At 47.1% G+C, this 16708-nt stretch overlaps 1 protein-coding gene across 1 annotated transcript in view; it reads right to left on the bottom strand.

The window, feature by feature from the left end:
* Positions 1-16708, bottom strand: part of RELB (RELB proto-oncogene, NF-kB subunit) — a 62959-nt gene that overhangs the window by 23473 nt on the left and 22778 nt on the right. The window contains exons 3-5 of the mRNA XM_069746820.1: positions 4820-5094; positions 2982-3142; positions 2036-2127 (exon numbers count right to left, since the gene is read on the bottom strand). Of these exons, the coding sequence (XP_069602921.1) occupies positions 2036-2127; positions 2982-3142; positions 4820-5094 (528 nt within the window). The remainder of the gene's footprint in view (positions 1-2035; positions 2128-2981; positions 3143-4819; positions 5095-16708) is intronic.

Raw genomic sequence — 16708 nt, 5'->3', positions numbered from 1 at the left:
AATACCCGATGCGTTGTATATAACGCAGCCCACGCAGTATCTAACACAGGCCACATAGTATACAGCAGCCATGTAGTATATAGTACTGTCCACGTAGTATATAGCAGCCATGTAGTATATAGTACTGCCCACGTAGTATATAGCAGCCATGTAGTATATAGTACTACCCACGTAGTATATAGCAGCCATGTAGTATATAGTACTGCCCACGTAGTATATAGCAGCCATGTAGTATATAGTACTGCCCACGTAGTATAGAAACAATATCTCAAATGCAGATATCATATTATGATACCACACAACAGGCCCAGAAAAAGTGCCCGGAACCAAGATGAATGGTATCGTCTGGAGCTCCTAAAACGTCTCAAAATAACAAAAAATTGGAGCAAACAACCAAAGTATATAAAATATATCAAATTTTATTAAATTCAATTTAAAATAGCATATCAATACAATATACCACACAGAGCAAAAATAAAGGGTTAATGGTGCACCTTAAGTGATGGCACCCCCTGGACAAGAACATAAAGCCACTATATCATGTGTGAGTCACACAATGAAACAAAAGCCATAGAATGCCCAGTGCATTGAATAACAAAGGCTAGCTGATACAATCTCCTAGGTCACGGGTAAATTGATCCCTCCATATTAAACAGCACAGTGGCTATGCAGTAGAAAACACCCAAGACCATAAGTGGACCTTACCTATGTTCCCGTCCATGGGGATACCCACGCGCCCCTACGCGCGTTTCACAACAGCTTCCTCAGGGGGCGAAGTGAAATTTGATATATTTTATATACTTTGGTTGTTTGCTCCAATTTTTTGTTATTTTGCCCATGTAGTATATAGCAGCCATGTAGTATATAGTACTGCCCACGTAGTATATAGCAGCCATGTAGTATATAGTACTGCCCACGTAGTATATAGCAGCCATGTAGTATATAGTACTGTTCACGTAGTATATAGCAGCCATGTAGTATATAGTACTGCCCACGTAGTATATAGCAGCCATGTAGTATATAGTACTGTCCACGTAGTATATAGCAGCCATGTAGTATATAGTACTGCCCACGTAGTATATAGCAGCCATGTAGTATATAGTACTGCCCACGTAGTATATAGCAGCAAATGTAGTATATAGCACTGCCCACGTAGTATATAGCAGCAAATGTAGTATATAGCACTGCCCACGTAGTATATAGCAGCCATGTAGTATATAGTACTGCCCACGTAGTATATAGCAGCCATGTAGCCCACGCAGTATTTAGCAGTGTGGGCACATATCCGTTAAAAAAAATGAAAATAAAAAATAGTTACATACTCACCCCCTGGGATCCAACGGCGCTGTGGCGATGGGCACGCGGCTGCAGTCATCTTCCGTTCCCAGGATGCATTGCGAAATTACCCAGAAGACTTAGCGGTCTCGCGAGACCGCTAAGTCTTCTAGGTAATTTCGCAATGCATCGCCTAAGGGGTACTTCCGTCTGTTTGTCTGTCTGTAGTGGAAATCCCGCGTCGCTGATTGGTCGCGGCCGGCCGCGACCAATCAGCGACGGGCACAGTCCGGCAGTGAATTCGCCCTTCCCTACTCCCATCCAGTCAGCACCCCCACAGCAGTATAGCAGTCTGTTAAATGGACTACGTTACACCGCGGCATAACGCAGTCTGTTAACGCTGCTATTAACCCTGTGTGACCATCTTTTTACTATTGATGCTGCCTATGCCTGGGCTGGATCTGGGGGCTGACGAAAGGTGAGTATATAACTATTTTTTATTTTAATTCTTTTTTTTAACAGGGATGTGGTGCCCACATTGCTATATACTACGTGGCTGTGCTATATACTACGTGGGCTGTGCTATATACTACGTGGCTGTACTATATACTACGTGGCTGTACTATATATTACGTGGGCTGTGTTATATACTACATGGGCTGTGTTATATACTGCATGGGCTGAGCTATATACTACTATACATATTCTAGAATACCCGTTGCATTACACATTCAGTCCAGACCCGGTACTCAATACTCACCATTGTATGGATCTATGCCCAAATTCAGTCTTCTCTTGACTGACGTCTCAATTTCCTTCTTGCGGACGCACTGGATTCCCAGATTATTAAAGCTGGAAGATAAAATAAAAAACAAACTGTCCTTGGGATTTAACCATATCGTGCAAATAATAAATATCAATGTATTGAGGGCTTTATAGGCAACACTATCCCAAGCACTCACATCCCCGATTACTTAGGATCTCCTACTGCAGAGGCAATGAAGAAGAAATTTGTCTTTGGGGGTTATTGGTGGCAGCATGGATTTTCTTTGTCACTTAAAGGGATCGTCCATTCATGATTTAGAATGCTATAAAGTAGTTTAACTATTTTTTTTAAAAGAGGAATTGAAGGTATTTTCTACCTTTTTAAAGGTATGCATTTCTCTGCAGTTACAGATTTAAATTAATCAATAAATTAACGGGGGTGTCTGGTCTTAACAAAGAAAACTTTAATATGGGCTTAAAAATAACAAATTGAGGTACCATATACTCACCCCCGGGGATCCAGCTGAGGCCAATCCGGTGTTCTGTGATCAAAATGGGGAAGCCATGACATCACTGTTCTTCTGTAACAAGACAGATGAGGCCTATGATTGGCTGCAGCAGTCATGTGGCTAGCAGAGCATGTTAGCACATGAGTGCTGCAGCCAATCACAGGCTTGTGACAGAAGAACAGCAACATTATGACTGCCGGTCCAGAGCAGCCTGTGCTGGGTCCTCATAGGGTAAAATCAGGTAAGTATGACTCAGTATGTCATTTTTAAGCCAATAATACCCAGATTTTAAGTTTTAATTATGGCAGCAGAATCCCTTTATTTGAGCTGAACCATAGTCTTCTTCTCAGTTACCCGTGCAGTATAAAGTATGGGTACGTTGCTCAGACGGTCATATGATTATTATGTGGCCCCCTCCTCGTCTTCGCTCACCTATGACGGGTTTGTCCTTCGTCAGGATGCAGCGTAATCTCACATATACCGTCACGGCAGTCCTTGCCCACCAGTCCGTGCGGGTGGATCCGATAAGGGGGGTCTTTCCAAACAAGGCACACCTTGACTTCAACGCCATGAATTCCTTCGCAGTTTAAAAGCTAAGAGGTGACAATACCAGAAAGGTGACAGGAAGGTGAAGAAATCTCAGGTGCTTTCCACAGGAGGGTCAGCAGTAAAAGTAATTACAGCATGAGAAACAGCGTAACCGTGTACCCAAGAAATAGAAACCAAACCTGCACATGGCAACCACCTCAACAATACAACGTGCGGGACCATAAACCGGCACGCCAGGAGACGAAGGACTGTGCCAGCTGTCACATAATATAAAGGCACAGATGATTGGCCTCGGGGAGACCAAAACATCCAACACCGCGGAGACACCATCACGTGTTTCTCAACGCAGTGATTCCAGAACACTGCCCCCATCCCTTATGGGAAATATGCAGATGCATGTAAAGAACACAGACAGCTGTTTCGGGGTTTTTGCCCCTCATCAGTGTGGAGTAGGAATCTGGCTATTAGGAGCAGTGCCTAGTAAAAAAGCCAGATTCCTACTCCACACTGATGAGGGGCAAAAACCCCGAAACAGCTGTCTGTGGATGGATACCATGTTTGGCATAGGTGGCTTTCCCTCAAAGGATGCTGCCCTTCCCGTGGTTGTTCCTTCCCGGGGAAAGGCCTGGCTATTCACTGCTTGCATCGAGAAACACGTGATGGTGTCTCCGCAGCTTCTTTACATGCAGCTGTCACATAATGACATCATCGTCGGCTCATGCACATGCGCTAAGGCAGCCATGATGTCGTGTCACACTGTACCCCTTATTTAAAGGGTTGTAATTTTAGTAAAATTGCTCATAAATATGAGCACGTTGTCAATTCACTTGTTATTAAAATTCATCTCGGTTCTTAAAAACTGAGTTTTTTTATTTTAATTTATTGTTGATGGCTCACATGTGCAGCACTGACAAGGTCTTTTCTATGGAGCTTGTAAGCGCTGCACTACTCTGTTTTGACGCCGCTAGTGTTCATCGTTAGCGCCTAATCCGGAAAGCTTCAGTTCTTCTGCGCTCCTCCGATGCTAAGCTGCCACATATAGCACAGTTAGGGGTGGGAAAACAGTTTGGGGTCCAAACCGTCAATTATGCAGAATCAAATGGACCTCCCCCCAGGTAGCTGAGGAGAGGAGCAGTCGTGCTGAAAATAATGGGACAACCCCTTAGAATTAGAAACTTAATAGGTTTCAGAAATAATTATCCTCACCTGATTCTGCATACATTTTCACTTGTTAAAAGCAGAAGTTTGTGCTGCAGAGCTGCTCTTCCTTCAATAACGGGGGGCAGGAAGTTGCTGAATGACAGTAGCTATTATAGTTGCTAGTGTAGTTAACAAGTAACCTTTGTCTACGTTACATGTTTAATAAAGCTAGTTTTATTCACCAAAAATGCTGCACAAACACACGGGTGCGGGTTTCTGCAGCATTTTTTTGCACTTTCTCATTGCAAACACTGAAAGACTTGGACAGGCTGCAGATTTCAAAACCACAGCATTTTCCAATCCAGACAGGAAAAAAAAAAAACCAAGCGCCTGCGTGAGATTTTTACCTTTTGTTGGTACTGTAAAAAGCAAAAAAAAAGCCAGAAAACAAAAAAAAAATGCAGCGTTGTAGTAAAATGCAATAAAAAATATATAATTATTATTAGTAATAATAATTTTTCACTATCATTTTTAGTCAACAATGGAAAATATGTTTAAAAATACAGCAACATTATCCTTACAGCAATTTCAGGGACTGTCTTGGTGTTTTCGGTGCTGCTTTCTCCGAGGATACTGCCCGCCGACCTCCCCTCGCACTGGTACCGGAACCGCATTCCTCGCTGTTTCGGCTGTTCCACAATAATTAATTTTGGTTCAGGAGTATTCGGGCATTGGACCCAATTTGGGGTGATAGGTTCCGCTGGGGGTGTCGAGGAGGAGACAATGACTGTGTGGAGGATGGATTCAAATGTCCACCTGGGACTGGATTCACTATCGATGTAATCCATTACATCTTCTATAAAAAATGGACAAAAAAGAAATGCATGTGATGTCATAACACACGACGGGTTCAGAGGTGAGATCACACTACTCGGTGCGTTGCTTGGGGAATCCCATTTTCTCTCACTTTTCACAGCTCAAAAACATTTCTTGCCTGCGTGTAACAACTTATGGCTCACAAAGCCCAGGTCACACACAGCTTCATCCTCGCCAGCACAATCAGACAAGGCAGCGACAGGTAGTGCACGGCGGTGCACCGTCAGGTAGTGCACGGCGGTGCACCGTCAGGTAGTGCACGGCGGTGCACAGTCAGGTAGTGCACGGCGGTGCACCGTCAGGTAGTGCACGGCGGTGCACTGACCATCAGCATCCCGATGTCATGTAATAACAGATTATTTCATTCATTATTTAATTCATAAGGTGCTTAACCGGACAATTTTCCTCCGATCACGAGTGATCGATTCTTAGGAAAGGTCATCAATATCAGATTAATGGGGTGGTCCCCATCAACAATCGTTGTTAACAGCGGGCAGATGTGAACAGTGTATGGAGCTCTGTAGGGTTCAATACTGGGTACTGCAGATCAACACTTATTCATAGTAATGGGGGCTCAGCTACAGTACCTGGGAACAGAATGTACAGAGCCATGGTGTCCTAGCTCCACACATTGCGTCCATTCAGCTGCTGCCAAAGCTGATAACAGCTCATCGGTGGGTGGGGTGCTTGCTGTTACACCTTCACTAACCAGCTACTGTCTTGGAAACCCATTTTAAGGGAATTGTGTCATGTCGGGAAATGTTCTTTACCTGTAGATAGAGGATTAATCTGCAGGTTAATAGTGTTAAAAACAGGATTTCTGGTTGCTTGCCGTAAAATCTGTTTCTCGGAGCCTCCATTGGGGGACACAGGAACCATGGGGTGTATGCTGCTGCCACTAGCAGGCTGACACTATGCACAAAAAAAAGTTAGCTCCTCTGCAGTGTACACCCCACCGACTGGCATTATGCACTTCAGTAAGTGAGAAAGCAGTAGGAGAAAAACAATAAGGATGAAACATATCCACAAACATGAGAACTTTAAACATGAGAACAGTCATAGAACACAGAACAACAGGAACTGAATAATATGGGAGGGTGCTGTGTCCCCCAATGGAGGCTCTGAGAAACAGATTTTATGGTAAGCAACCAAAAATCCTGTTTTCTCTATCGCCTCTCATTGGGGGACACAGGAACCATGGGACGTCCCAAAGCAGTCCCTGGGGTGGGAAAAACAGACTTCCATCAGGTCAGAGGACTCACCACTGCCGCCTGCAAGATCCGTCTGCCTAGGCTGGCGTCCGCCGAAGCGTAGGTATGGACCTTGTAAAATTTGGCTAATGTGTGGATGGAAGACCAGGTTGCTGCTTTGGAAAGCTGTAGGGCGGAAGCCCTGTGGTGCACCGCCCAGTAGGCACCGACTGCCTGAGTAGAGTGAGCCTTTATCCCAGGAGGGGACACTCTGTTTATGACCCGTTAAGCCTCCAAAATTGCCGTTCTGATCCAGCGAGCAATTGTCGCCTTGGAAGCCGGCAGGCTTCTACGCGTGCCATCGGGAATTACGAAAAGAGAATCCATCTTCCGGAAAGCGGCCGTTCTAGCCAGGTAGATCCTCACTGCCCTGACGAGGTCCAGCTTGTTCAACGATCGCTCCAGAGGATGAGTCGGAGCTGGGCAAAAGGAAGGCAGAACAATGTCCTTGTTGAGGTGGAAGGTGGAAACCACCTTAGGAAGGAAGGAAAGCGGAGGCCTGAGGACCACCTTGTCCTGGTGGATAACCAAGAAAGGAGGTTGGCAAGAAAGTGCCGCCAACTCGGAAACGCGACAGATAAAAGTGATGGCCACGAGAAAGGCCACCTTCCAAGATAAAACTGACAGGCAAACCTCCCTGAGAGGCTCAAAGGGGGAACCCTTCAGAACGTCCAGAACAAGATTTAAATGCCATGAATTCACAGGGGCCCTATATGGAGGGGCAGCATGGGCTACTCCTTGAAGGAAGGCCTTAAGGATAGAGAGCGCAGAAACCTGGCCCTTTAGGGAACTAAGAGCAAGGCCCGAATCCAGTCCCGCCTGAAGGAAGGCCAAAATGGAAGGCAGGGAAAAGGACATAGGTGAAACGTGGTTGGACTCGCACCAACGAAAGTAAGCCTTCCAGGTATGATAGTAGATCCTGGAAGACGAAGGCTTCCTAGCCTGGATCATGGTGTGAATCACCCGGTCCTAAAGGCCAGACGCTTTTAGAACTGCGGACTCAATAGCCACGCCGTTAAACTGAGCGACCGAGAATTCGGGTGGCAGATCAGACCCAGAGACAGCAGATCGGGCCTGTCTGGAAGGCGCCAGGGGGTGTCCACGAGAAGATTGACGATCTCCGCAAACCAAGCTCTCCTGGGCCAATCCGGAGCGATCAGAATGACTGGCACCCCCTCCGCCTTGATCTTCTTCAACAGCTTGGGATGGAAAGCAAGGGAAGAAGTGGGAACAGATATGGGAGCTCGAACTGCAACCAAGGAATGGCCAGAGCGTTGACGCCCACTGCGAGAGGGTCATGAGACCTGGAGATGAACCGAGGAACCTTCCTGTTAATTCGGGACGCAGTGAGGTCCACGTCCGGAGTCCCCCATCGAAGACAAATCTGAAGGAATACCTCCTGATGCAAGGACCATTCCCCTGCCGTGAGGCCCTCGCGGCTGAGGAAGTCGGCAGCCCAGCTGTCCACGCCGGGGATATGCACCGCAGATATCACCGGAACCGTTGCCTCTGCCCAGAGGAGGATCTTGGATACCTCGGCCAAGGAGCTCTGAGTCCCCCCCCTGATGGTTGACATATGCATTGTCAGTTTGGATTTGGATAGGAAGACCCCTGAGAATCCTTTCCCAGTGACGAAGGGAGAGAAAGATGGCCCGAATCTCGAGGACGTTGATTGGCAGAGAAGACTCCTGCGCCGACCAAAGACCCTGAACAGTCAGGTGGCGAAACAACGCGCCCCCGTCAAGCAGGCTGGCGTCCGTCGTCACCATCTGCCAGTGAACTGGAAGGAAGGACCTGCCCTGGGAGATGAGAGGTGACGTCAGCCACCAGTTGAGGGACCGTTTGACCCGAGGAAATAATCGGATCGAACGATCCAGGGACAAGACAGACCTGACCCACTGTGACAGGATGGCCTGCTGAAGAGGTCGTAAGTGAAATCGCTTCCAATGTTGCTACCATCCTCCCCAGAACCTTCATGGCCGATCGGAAGGAGGGAAGCCGAGGACCCTGGAACAAGCATACGTCCCGACGAAGGATGGATCTCTTGTCCTCGGGAAGGAAAACTTTTGCCTGACGAGTGTCGAAGAGCATGCCTAGAAAAACGAGGCGCTGGGAAGGAACAAGACAGGATTTCTTGTTGTTGACAAGCCACCTGAAGCGGGCTAGAGTGTTGAGGACGATGGACAGGCTCTCACGAGCCTGAGAAACGGACGGAGCCTTGATGAGGATGTCGTCGAGGTACGGAAAAAGTACCAGTCCCCTGACCCTCAAGATGGCTATCAGCGCCGCCATAATTTTCGTGAAAAACCCTGGGACCGATTGCGAGACCGAACGGCAGTGTGGCGAACCGAAAATGGTCCTGGAGCAACGCAAAGTGCAGGAATCGGTGATGTCCCGGGAATATCAGGACCTGGAGGTAGGCGTCCTGAATATCTATGGAACACAGAAATTCTTGAGCCTCCATGGAAGCAATTACCGAACGAAGGGATTCCATCCTGAAGTGTCTCAGACGAACTCTCCTGTTCAGCAATTTGAGATCCAGAATGGGACGAACCTTGCAGTCTTTTTTCGGTACCACAAAAAGATTGGAATAGAAACCTGTGAACTATTTTTTTTCTGGGACGGGAACAATTACTCCGGATTTGAGGAGAGAAGCGATGGCTGCGAAGAAACCCGGAACTAGAGCGGGGTCCCTTGGAGGTCGGGATTCGAAGAAACGATCGCGGGGTCGTGAAACGAACTCTATCTTGTATCCCAAGGATACACCTTCCCTGACCCATGCGTCCTCTACCGAGGAGATCCAGACGTCCCTGAAGAAGAGGAGACTGCCGCCCAGCCTGGGAAGTGGGCCGGGGTCTTGCCACAAGTCATGCCGAGGTGGATCTTCCAGTCCTGGACCTGGAAGATGTACCCTGGGAGTAGCGGGAACGCCAGGAAGGAGTGGGTCTAAAGGATACCGTCTTCTTCTCTTGATGTGCCTGTGGCCTCTGCTGCTGCTGGGAAAAGGAGTTTGACGCCGCGAAATGACAAAAGGGCCGAAATTGCCGTCTAGGAGGAGGGCGACGAGGTTTAGACTGGGAAGAAGAGAACTTGTGCCCCCGATGGCGTCCTTAATGATTTGGTCCAGTTTAGAACCAAAGAGATGTGAACCTTGAAAGGGTAGGCTGGTAAGGGACTTTTTAGAAGACAAATCCGCCTGCCAGGCCTTGAGCCAAACGATCTGGCGGATGGCAACAGCATTGCTGGACGCCTGAGCCGCACAAGACGCGGCATCCAGGGAGGCGGAGACCAGGTATTTACTCGCATGAGAAATCTGGTTAGCAAGCTCCACCAGCTGTCCGGGTGGAGCCCTGTCCAGGATGCCCCAACGGAGTTGTTTGGCCCATTTGGATATGGATTTTGAAACCCAAGTGGAAGCAAAAGCCGGGCATAGAGTAGCTGCGTCCGCTTCAAAGGCTGACTTTGCAAAGGATTCTATGACTCTATGATTAGAATCCTTCAGAGATGCTCCTCCGGACAGTGGAAGGACCGTGTTGGTGGACAGCCTGGAAACTGGAGGATCCACTGAGGGAGAATCAGTCAAATTGGCGGTAAGTTCTGGAGAAAAGGGATATAAAAACGCCAAGACGCTTTCCCTTCTGAAAACGTCTGGTCGGATTCTCTTTCTCTGGTCATGAACTCCTCGAATTCAGGTTGAGGAGCGAAAAACTTGGAAGGTCGTTTAGCCCGTCCAAACAAAACCGCCTGATCTGCGGGTTCCGTAGAGGTATCTTTGATGCCACAGGTCTGATTTATCGCTCAAATGAGATTCTGAACCATATCCCTGATGGTAGCGATTTGGTTAGAATCCAGCTCCGAAATATCTTCCGAGGGCGCATCAGAGAACGACTCGCCTGACTCAGGGGAGGAGGATCGGGAGGAAGCCAACCGCAGAGAAGGACCGTGGGGCGAGATGGAACGAGAAGAGGACTCAGACCGGCGTTCCTGTCTGGACCTTTTGTGGCTTAGAATGGAGGGCTCAGACGGAGGCTCCTGTGACCCGCTGGCTACTGCGGGAGTCTGCAGGGGTAATCGATCCAGCACGGACACCAGAGTTTGAGACACCCGAGTTAGATCCGCTACCGATTGTGACAGAGAGGAAGCCCAACCTGGGGTGGGTATCACTCTCAAGCGGAGCAGCCGGGGGATCCTGGGCGGTGGGAACAATCGGGTTGCTGCAGACCTGACAGAGTGGAGAGGACTGACCTGAGGGAAGTTTGCAGTTACAAGACGAACAGGCAAAATATTTGACTAAGGCAGAAGTAGAGGAAGAAGTAGGAGGACGAGAGCAGCCTCCCTCAGAGGTAGACATCTTGAAGGGTCCCTGAAGAAAATGCCAGAGGGTTAGGGGACAGGGGGGCAGAGGGGAGTGTCAGTCTGCAGTGCAGAGATACTCACGGCAGACGAAAAACGGATGGAGGAAGCTGTCGGCTTGCGGTGGACCTCCGGAGAAGTAGCCCCTTTAGGCAGGAAGGCTGTGGAACATGCAGATGGAAGGACGTCATAATGCGTGCTCTGCAAGGGGCAGAGCGGCGATGTGTGGCGCCAAGTGGCGGTGTAGTGGTGAGGGTGGAATATGCCGTGCACCCGGGAGCACCAAGATGGTGCTGGTTGGCGGAGACTGCGGGGAAAAAGATTGTCGAGCGGGAGAAAAGCCCGCCCGAGCAAACCGGAAGTGGGCGGAGTCGCGGAACCGGAAGTAGGCCCAGGCAGAAGCCGGGGCCTAAATTAGAGCCCGCGACCGCCGGAGAGGGCCGCTGCGCTGAGGAACGAGTGGTGCGGCCAGAGGGAAGATGGCGACCGCTGACGGAAAACCTCACGGCGGCCTGCGAAGGCCGCCACGCCACTGAGAAACGTGGCCGCTGGAGGAAGTAGGCCGCGGGGCTGCCTGTAGAGGCCGCCGGAGCAGGAGAGAGAGTGACGGCCAGCTGGAAGAATAAAAAGGCAGCGCGGCTGAAAAAGTCGCCGCACCGGAAGGAAGATAGAGCAGCCCCCCGATGGAAACAAGGAGGGGAAGTGATCAGCAAGACCGCTGCAGTGCAGCGACGATCACTGCCCCATGGGACCCGCCGAACAAGTAACTGTCAGTCCTTAATAAAATAAAGAGGCCGAGAGATCCCTAATTTCCTAACTGGGACGGGTGGGGGGGGTGGGGGAATAGTCACCTCAAAAACTCCCACGCCGTCCGTTAATAACCTTAATCGAGAAAGGTATCAGATGTCAATGGAGCTGATGGTGGACGTCCTCGTCTCCTCCAACAGACAGGCTCTGGTGGGCAAGTGGGTGGGGGACGGAGCTAGGACCGAACTTCTAAGCACGCTTGTGTGCTAGGATCATGGTCCTGCTGTCGGATCTATGAGGATATGAGGATACGGTTTGGCAGTACACGCCGTACTCATAGTCCGTATTGTGGGATTACAGGTGTGACTCTTTACCCTGTATCCCTCCTGAAAACCTGTAAGAAAACGAAGCACATTGAGGTAGATAAGGGTCTAATAAAAGACCCGTGTACACTTCCTACTGACACTAAGCTAAACTGAAGGGCATAATGCCAGTCGGTGGGGTGTGCACTGCAGAGGAGGAGCTAACTTTTTTTGTGCATAGTGTCAGCCTCCTAGTGGCAGCAGCATACACCCATGGTTCCTGTGTCCCCCAAAGAGAGGCGATAGAGAAATCATCCCTGTTTACTAGAGCAGCGGCTGCAAGAAGAAAATGGACTTATGTTCTCCCTGCAGCCGCTTGCTTTCAGTCATTGGGGCGGTCCTGGGAGCGGTAACAATCACCCCTCATTATACAGTGAGCATAGTATGCAAGTGAATGGGGAATCTGCAAAAAAGTACTGGGACAACAAAAAGTAAGTGGCAAAAAGTCAGAAACAGTTGGGATTTTTTGTGTGAGGCCTTCTCCACTGAAGTCTATGGGAATTATGGAATGAACAATGCAAGCGGCCACTGCTTTAATGGAGGTCAGGGTGCCCGAGGTGGCGTTTATGGCATATCTTGTTGATATGGCATGACATTTTGGATTGGGAATACCCCTTTTCTTTACTTTCTATTCCCTTTTTGTAAAAGTGAGAACTGAGAGTGATACATAATTTGCAAGGATTTCTTGATAAAAAAAATCTCATTAACTGGTATCCTCCTCCGAAAAGATGAGAATTCCCCTTTATTCTGACTCTATTTCAGAACCGCACACGATCTGTCATCTCTGGAAAAGTGATGACTGTTTTACTTTTTCCACTGAGTCAGGATCGCCTTTCCAGGGACTGTGATATTTCCAGGACTCGTATGGCTTTTACCTCATCGTAACCTAGTAATTGAGATGATGCGTGTCACTAGAAGGGTGCCAATTCTTAAAATGGGGGTTTCACTAACACATAAGGAATGCAGCCCGTCCATTAACCTTATATAGCCACCATCAATTATATACAAGAGACTATCAACTCGATATGCTGCCATATGTACTTTTCTACAATGTTATACAACAGTGCCACACCTGTTCTCAGGTTGTGTGTGGTACAGCAGCAAAGCTTCAGTCACTTCAGTGGAGCTGAACTGCAATACCACATACAAACTATGGTCAGGTGCGGTGAAGTTTTCAAAAAAATAAATAATAAATCAGCCTAATATGTACAATCCCTTTAACTGTAAAGGGGTTGTCCCACGAACAAAGTACATTTTAATCAATACTTTTTGGAAGAAAAATAAGTTCCATAATTTGATGCGTTTAAAAAATGTTCCTGTGCCGAGAAAATCTTATAAATATGCCCCTTCTATGTGCTGTGAGATGTCTGTGCCTGACCATGTAGAGCTGCTCCAGTTCATGGTCAGCAAATACCACAGTGTCTGGCCAGGGGAGGAAACATTAAGTCACTTAATGTTTAATGTCACTTAAGTCATGATAAGAAAGTATATAGATGACAGTGAGGATCGCATTTGCTACTTTCTGAGTTAACACATTTCCCTGCCCGATTTATCACAGGAGTGAGTGTTTCTGCTGAATCTCCAGCCCTCTGAGCTCATCATAAATTAAATCAATGACATATGAGATCAGTGGCTCCGGAGCTATCAATGAATCATAGAATCCTAGAATTTTAGAGTTGGAAGGGACCTCCAGGGTCATCGTGGCCAACCCCCTGCTCAATGCAGGATTCAATAAACCATCTCAGACAGATGTCTGTCCAGCCTCTGTTTGAAGACTTCCATTGAAGGAGAACTCACCATCTCTCGTGGCAGCCTGTTCCACTCATTGATCACCCTCACAGTCAAAGTTTTTTCTAATATCTAATCTGTATCTTCTACCTTTCAGTTTCATTCCATTGCTTCTCGTGTTTTCATGTACAAATGATAATAATGATGATCCCTCTACACTGTGACAGCACTTCAGATATTTGTAGATGGCTATGTAATCTCCTCATAGCCTTCTTTTTTTCAAGCCCAACATTCTCAGATCCTTTAACTGTTCCTCATAGGGCATACTTTGCCGTCTGCTCCAAATCCTGGTAGCAATTTGCTTCAGTTTGTTGATGTCTTTTTTAAAATGTGTTGTCCAAAACTGGACACAGTATTCCAGATAAGGCCTGACCAAGGAGGAGTACATGGGGATAATTACATCACGTGATCTAGACTCTATGCTTCTCTTAATATATCCTAGAACTATGTTTGCCTTTTTTTGCTGCTGCATCACACTGTTGACTCATGTGCAGTCTGTGATCTATTAGTATGCTCAAGTCTTTTTCCCAAGTGCTGTTGCTTAGTTCTATTCCTCCCATTCTATAGATGTCATTTTTGTTTTTCTTGCCCAGATGTAGAATCTTATATTTCTCCCTGTTAAATACCATTCTATTAGTCGCTGCCCATTGTTCAAGCTTATTTAGATCCTTCTGAATCCTTTCTTTGTCATCCCTAGTGTTAACTATTAGTGCTGAGCGAGTATACTTGTTACTCGAGATTTCCGAGCATGCTCGGGTTATCTCTGAGTATTTTAGCTTGCTCGGAGATTTAGTTTTCATCGCCGCAGCTGCATGATTTTCGACTGCTAGACAGCCTGAATACAAGTGGGGGTTGCCTGTTTGTTATGGAATTCCCACATGTATTCAGGCCGCAAATCATGCAGCTGCGGCGAAGAAAACTAAATTTCCGAGCACTCACAAATACTCGGAGATCACCCGAGTAACGAGTATACTTACTCATCACTATTAACTATCCCTCCTAGCTTTGTATAGTCTGCAAAATTGATTAGTTTACCTTCAGTTCCCTTATATGGATCATTTATAAAAATGTTGAACAACGCTGGGGCCAGGACAAAGCCTTGTGGTACCTGAAACTTTTCCAGTTGGATGTGCAACCATTTATTACCACTCTTTGAGTACGATCACGGAGCCAGTTATGAATCCACCTACCTGTAGCCTTGTCAATCCCATGCTTGGTCATTTTTTCAAAAAGGATAGTGTGAGGTAGTTTATCAAATGCTTTGCTGAAGTCGAAATATACTACATCTCTGACTACTATATCACTGACTTGATCTATAATGAGCTCGGAGGGCTGGAGATGCAGCAAAAACACTCGTTCCTGTGCTAAAACAGGCAGGGAATTATGTTACCACAGAAACAAATTCTAAGCTCCTGCTGTCATTTGTATTCTTTCTTATTATAAGTGACTTATGCTTTCTCCCCTGGTCAGGAATTGACCTGATCGGACATGGCCATTACACAGTACAAAGCAGGGACACATTTATAAGATTATCTTCACACAAGAACATTTTTTATCATATTCAATTGTGGAACATATTATTACTCCGAGATCTATTAATTAAAATGTACTTTGTTAGCTGGTAAACACAATCACTTCTGCAATTTACTTTTTTACAATTTGCTGCCGTTCTTGAGAGTTTAACACTTTACTTTTGTTTACAGCTCATTGCCTGGAAGACCGACCACCACTGCTGTCTAGCATGTAAGCACTCCTCTGAAGCTGGCCAGGATTAGGAGGTAATGGTGCACTCCAGCTATCCTGGTCAGCATCGATTAGGAAGTAAGGGTGCACTCCAGCGATCCTGGTCAGCATCGAGTAGGAGGTAATGGTGCACTCCAGCGATCCTGGCCAACATCGAGTAGGAGGTAATGGTGCACTCCAGCTATCCTGGTCAGCATCGATTAGGAAGTAAGGGTGCACTCCAGCGATCCTGGTCAGCATCGAGTAGGAGGTAATGGTGCACTCCAGCGATTCTGGCCAACATCGAGTAGGAGGTAAGGGTGCACTCCAGTGATCCTGGCCAGCATCGATTAAGAGGAATTGGTGCACTCCAGTGATCCTGGCCAGCATCGACTAGGAGGTATTGGTGCACTCCAGCGATCCTGGCCAGCATCGATTAAGAGGAATTGGTGCACTCCAGTGATCCTGGCCAGCATCGATTAGGAGGTAATAGTGCACTCTAGCGATCATGGCCAGCATCAAAACAATGCTTACAAGCTCAATAGAAAAGAACTTGTACGCACTGCACAGGTACTACTGTTTAGCAGCGGTGGTCGGTTTCCAAAGACAAACAGGAAAAGTTTCATTATCTCAAAAATTGCTTACAAATTTAATGATCAGATCTGCACCGATTGGCAGAACGGAAATTTTTTATCCCTGATGGAGAACTTTTTACCACTATGCATTGTATTCTAATGGGGATAAAAGTGCCCTGGTATGCCAATCGGTGTAGGTTCCAGCGGCCGGACCCCATAAGTTATCACTTATCCTGCAAATAGGAGATAAAGGAGTTCTCCGGGGAAAACAAGGAGACGCAACACACCGAAAACCAATAATGAAACATTTGCTGTCACACAATCAACATGTCGGTGAGTTCCATCTTCCAAATTTCCAGGACCTTTGCCAGTTCCCATGTACAGAAAATCCCCTTTCTGGCCTTACCTAACTATGCTACAAGTCAAGAACATACGAAGAAGATCTATGATGCCGAGACGGTAAGTGCAGAAATCCCCTTAATTATGTAACAGGAGCTTGTGACACGGAGTAGGAAAGTAGGAAAGTACCCCTGAAGTTCAGGTGCCGACAGCGATGTGGATCTTCACTTATCGTATATGACATAAGGCTGGAGAACGGCTCCGGGAGCAGAACTGAAAAGAGTGACTGAGTGCAGAAGAGATGCCTCATTTTTACTTAATTTTTTTCCATTTTTGAAACATACAGTTAGGGCCAGAAATATTTGGACAGTGACACAATTTTCGCGAGTTGGGCTCTGCATGCCACCACATTGGATTTGAAATGAAACCTCTACAACAGAATTCAAGTGCAGATTGTA

The sequence above is a fragment of the Ranitomeya imitator genome, chromosome 2 (genome assembly GCF_032444005.1).
Source record: "Ranitomeya imitator isolate aRanImi1 chromosome 2, aRanImi1.pri, whole genome shotgun sequence".
NCBI classification, from domain to species: domain Eukaryota; kingdom Metazoa; phylum Chordata; class Amphibia; order Anura; family Dendrobatidae; genus Ranitomeya; species Ranitomeya imitator.
The sequence above is the reverse complement of the archived record's forward strand: the minus strand, read 5'-3'. Positions and strand labels throughout refer to the sequence as shown.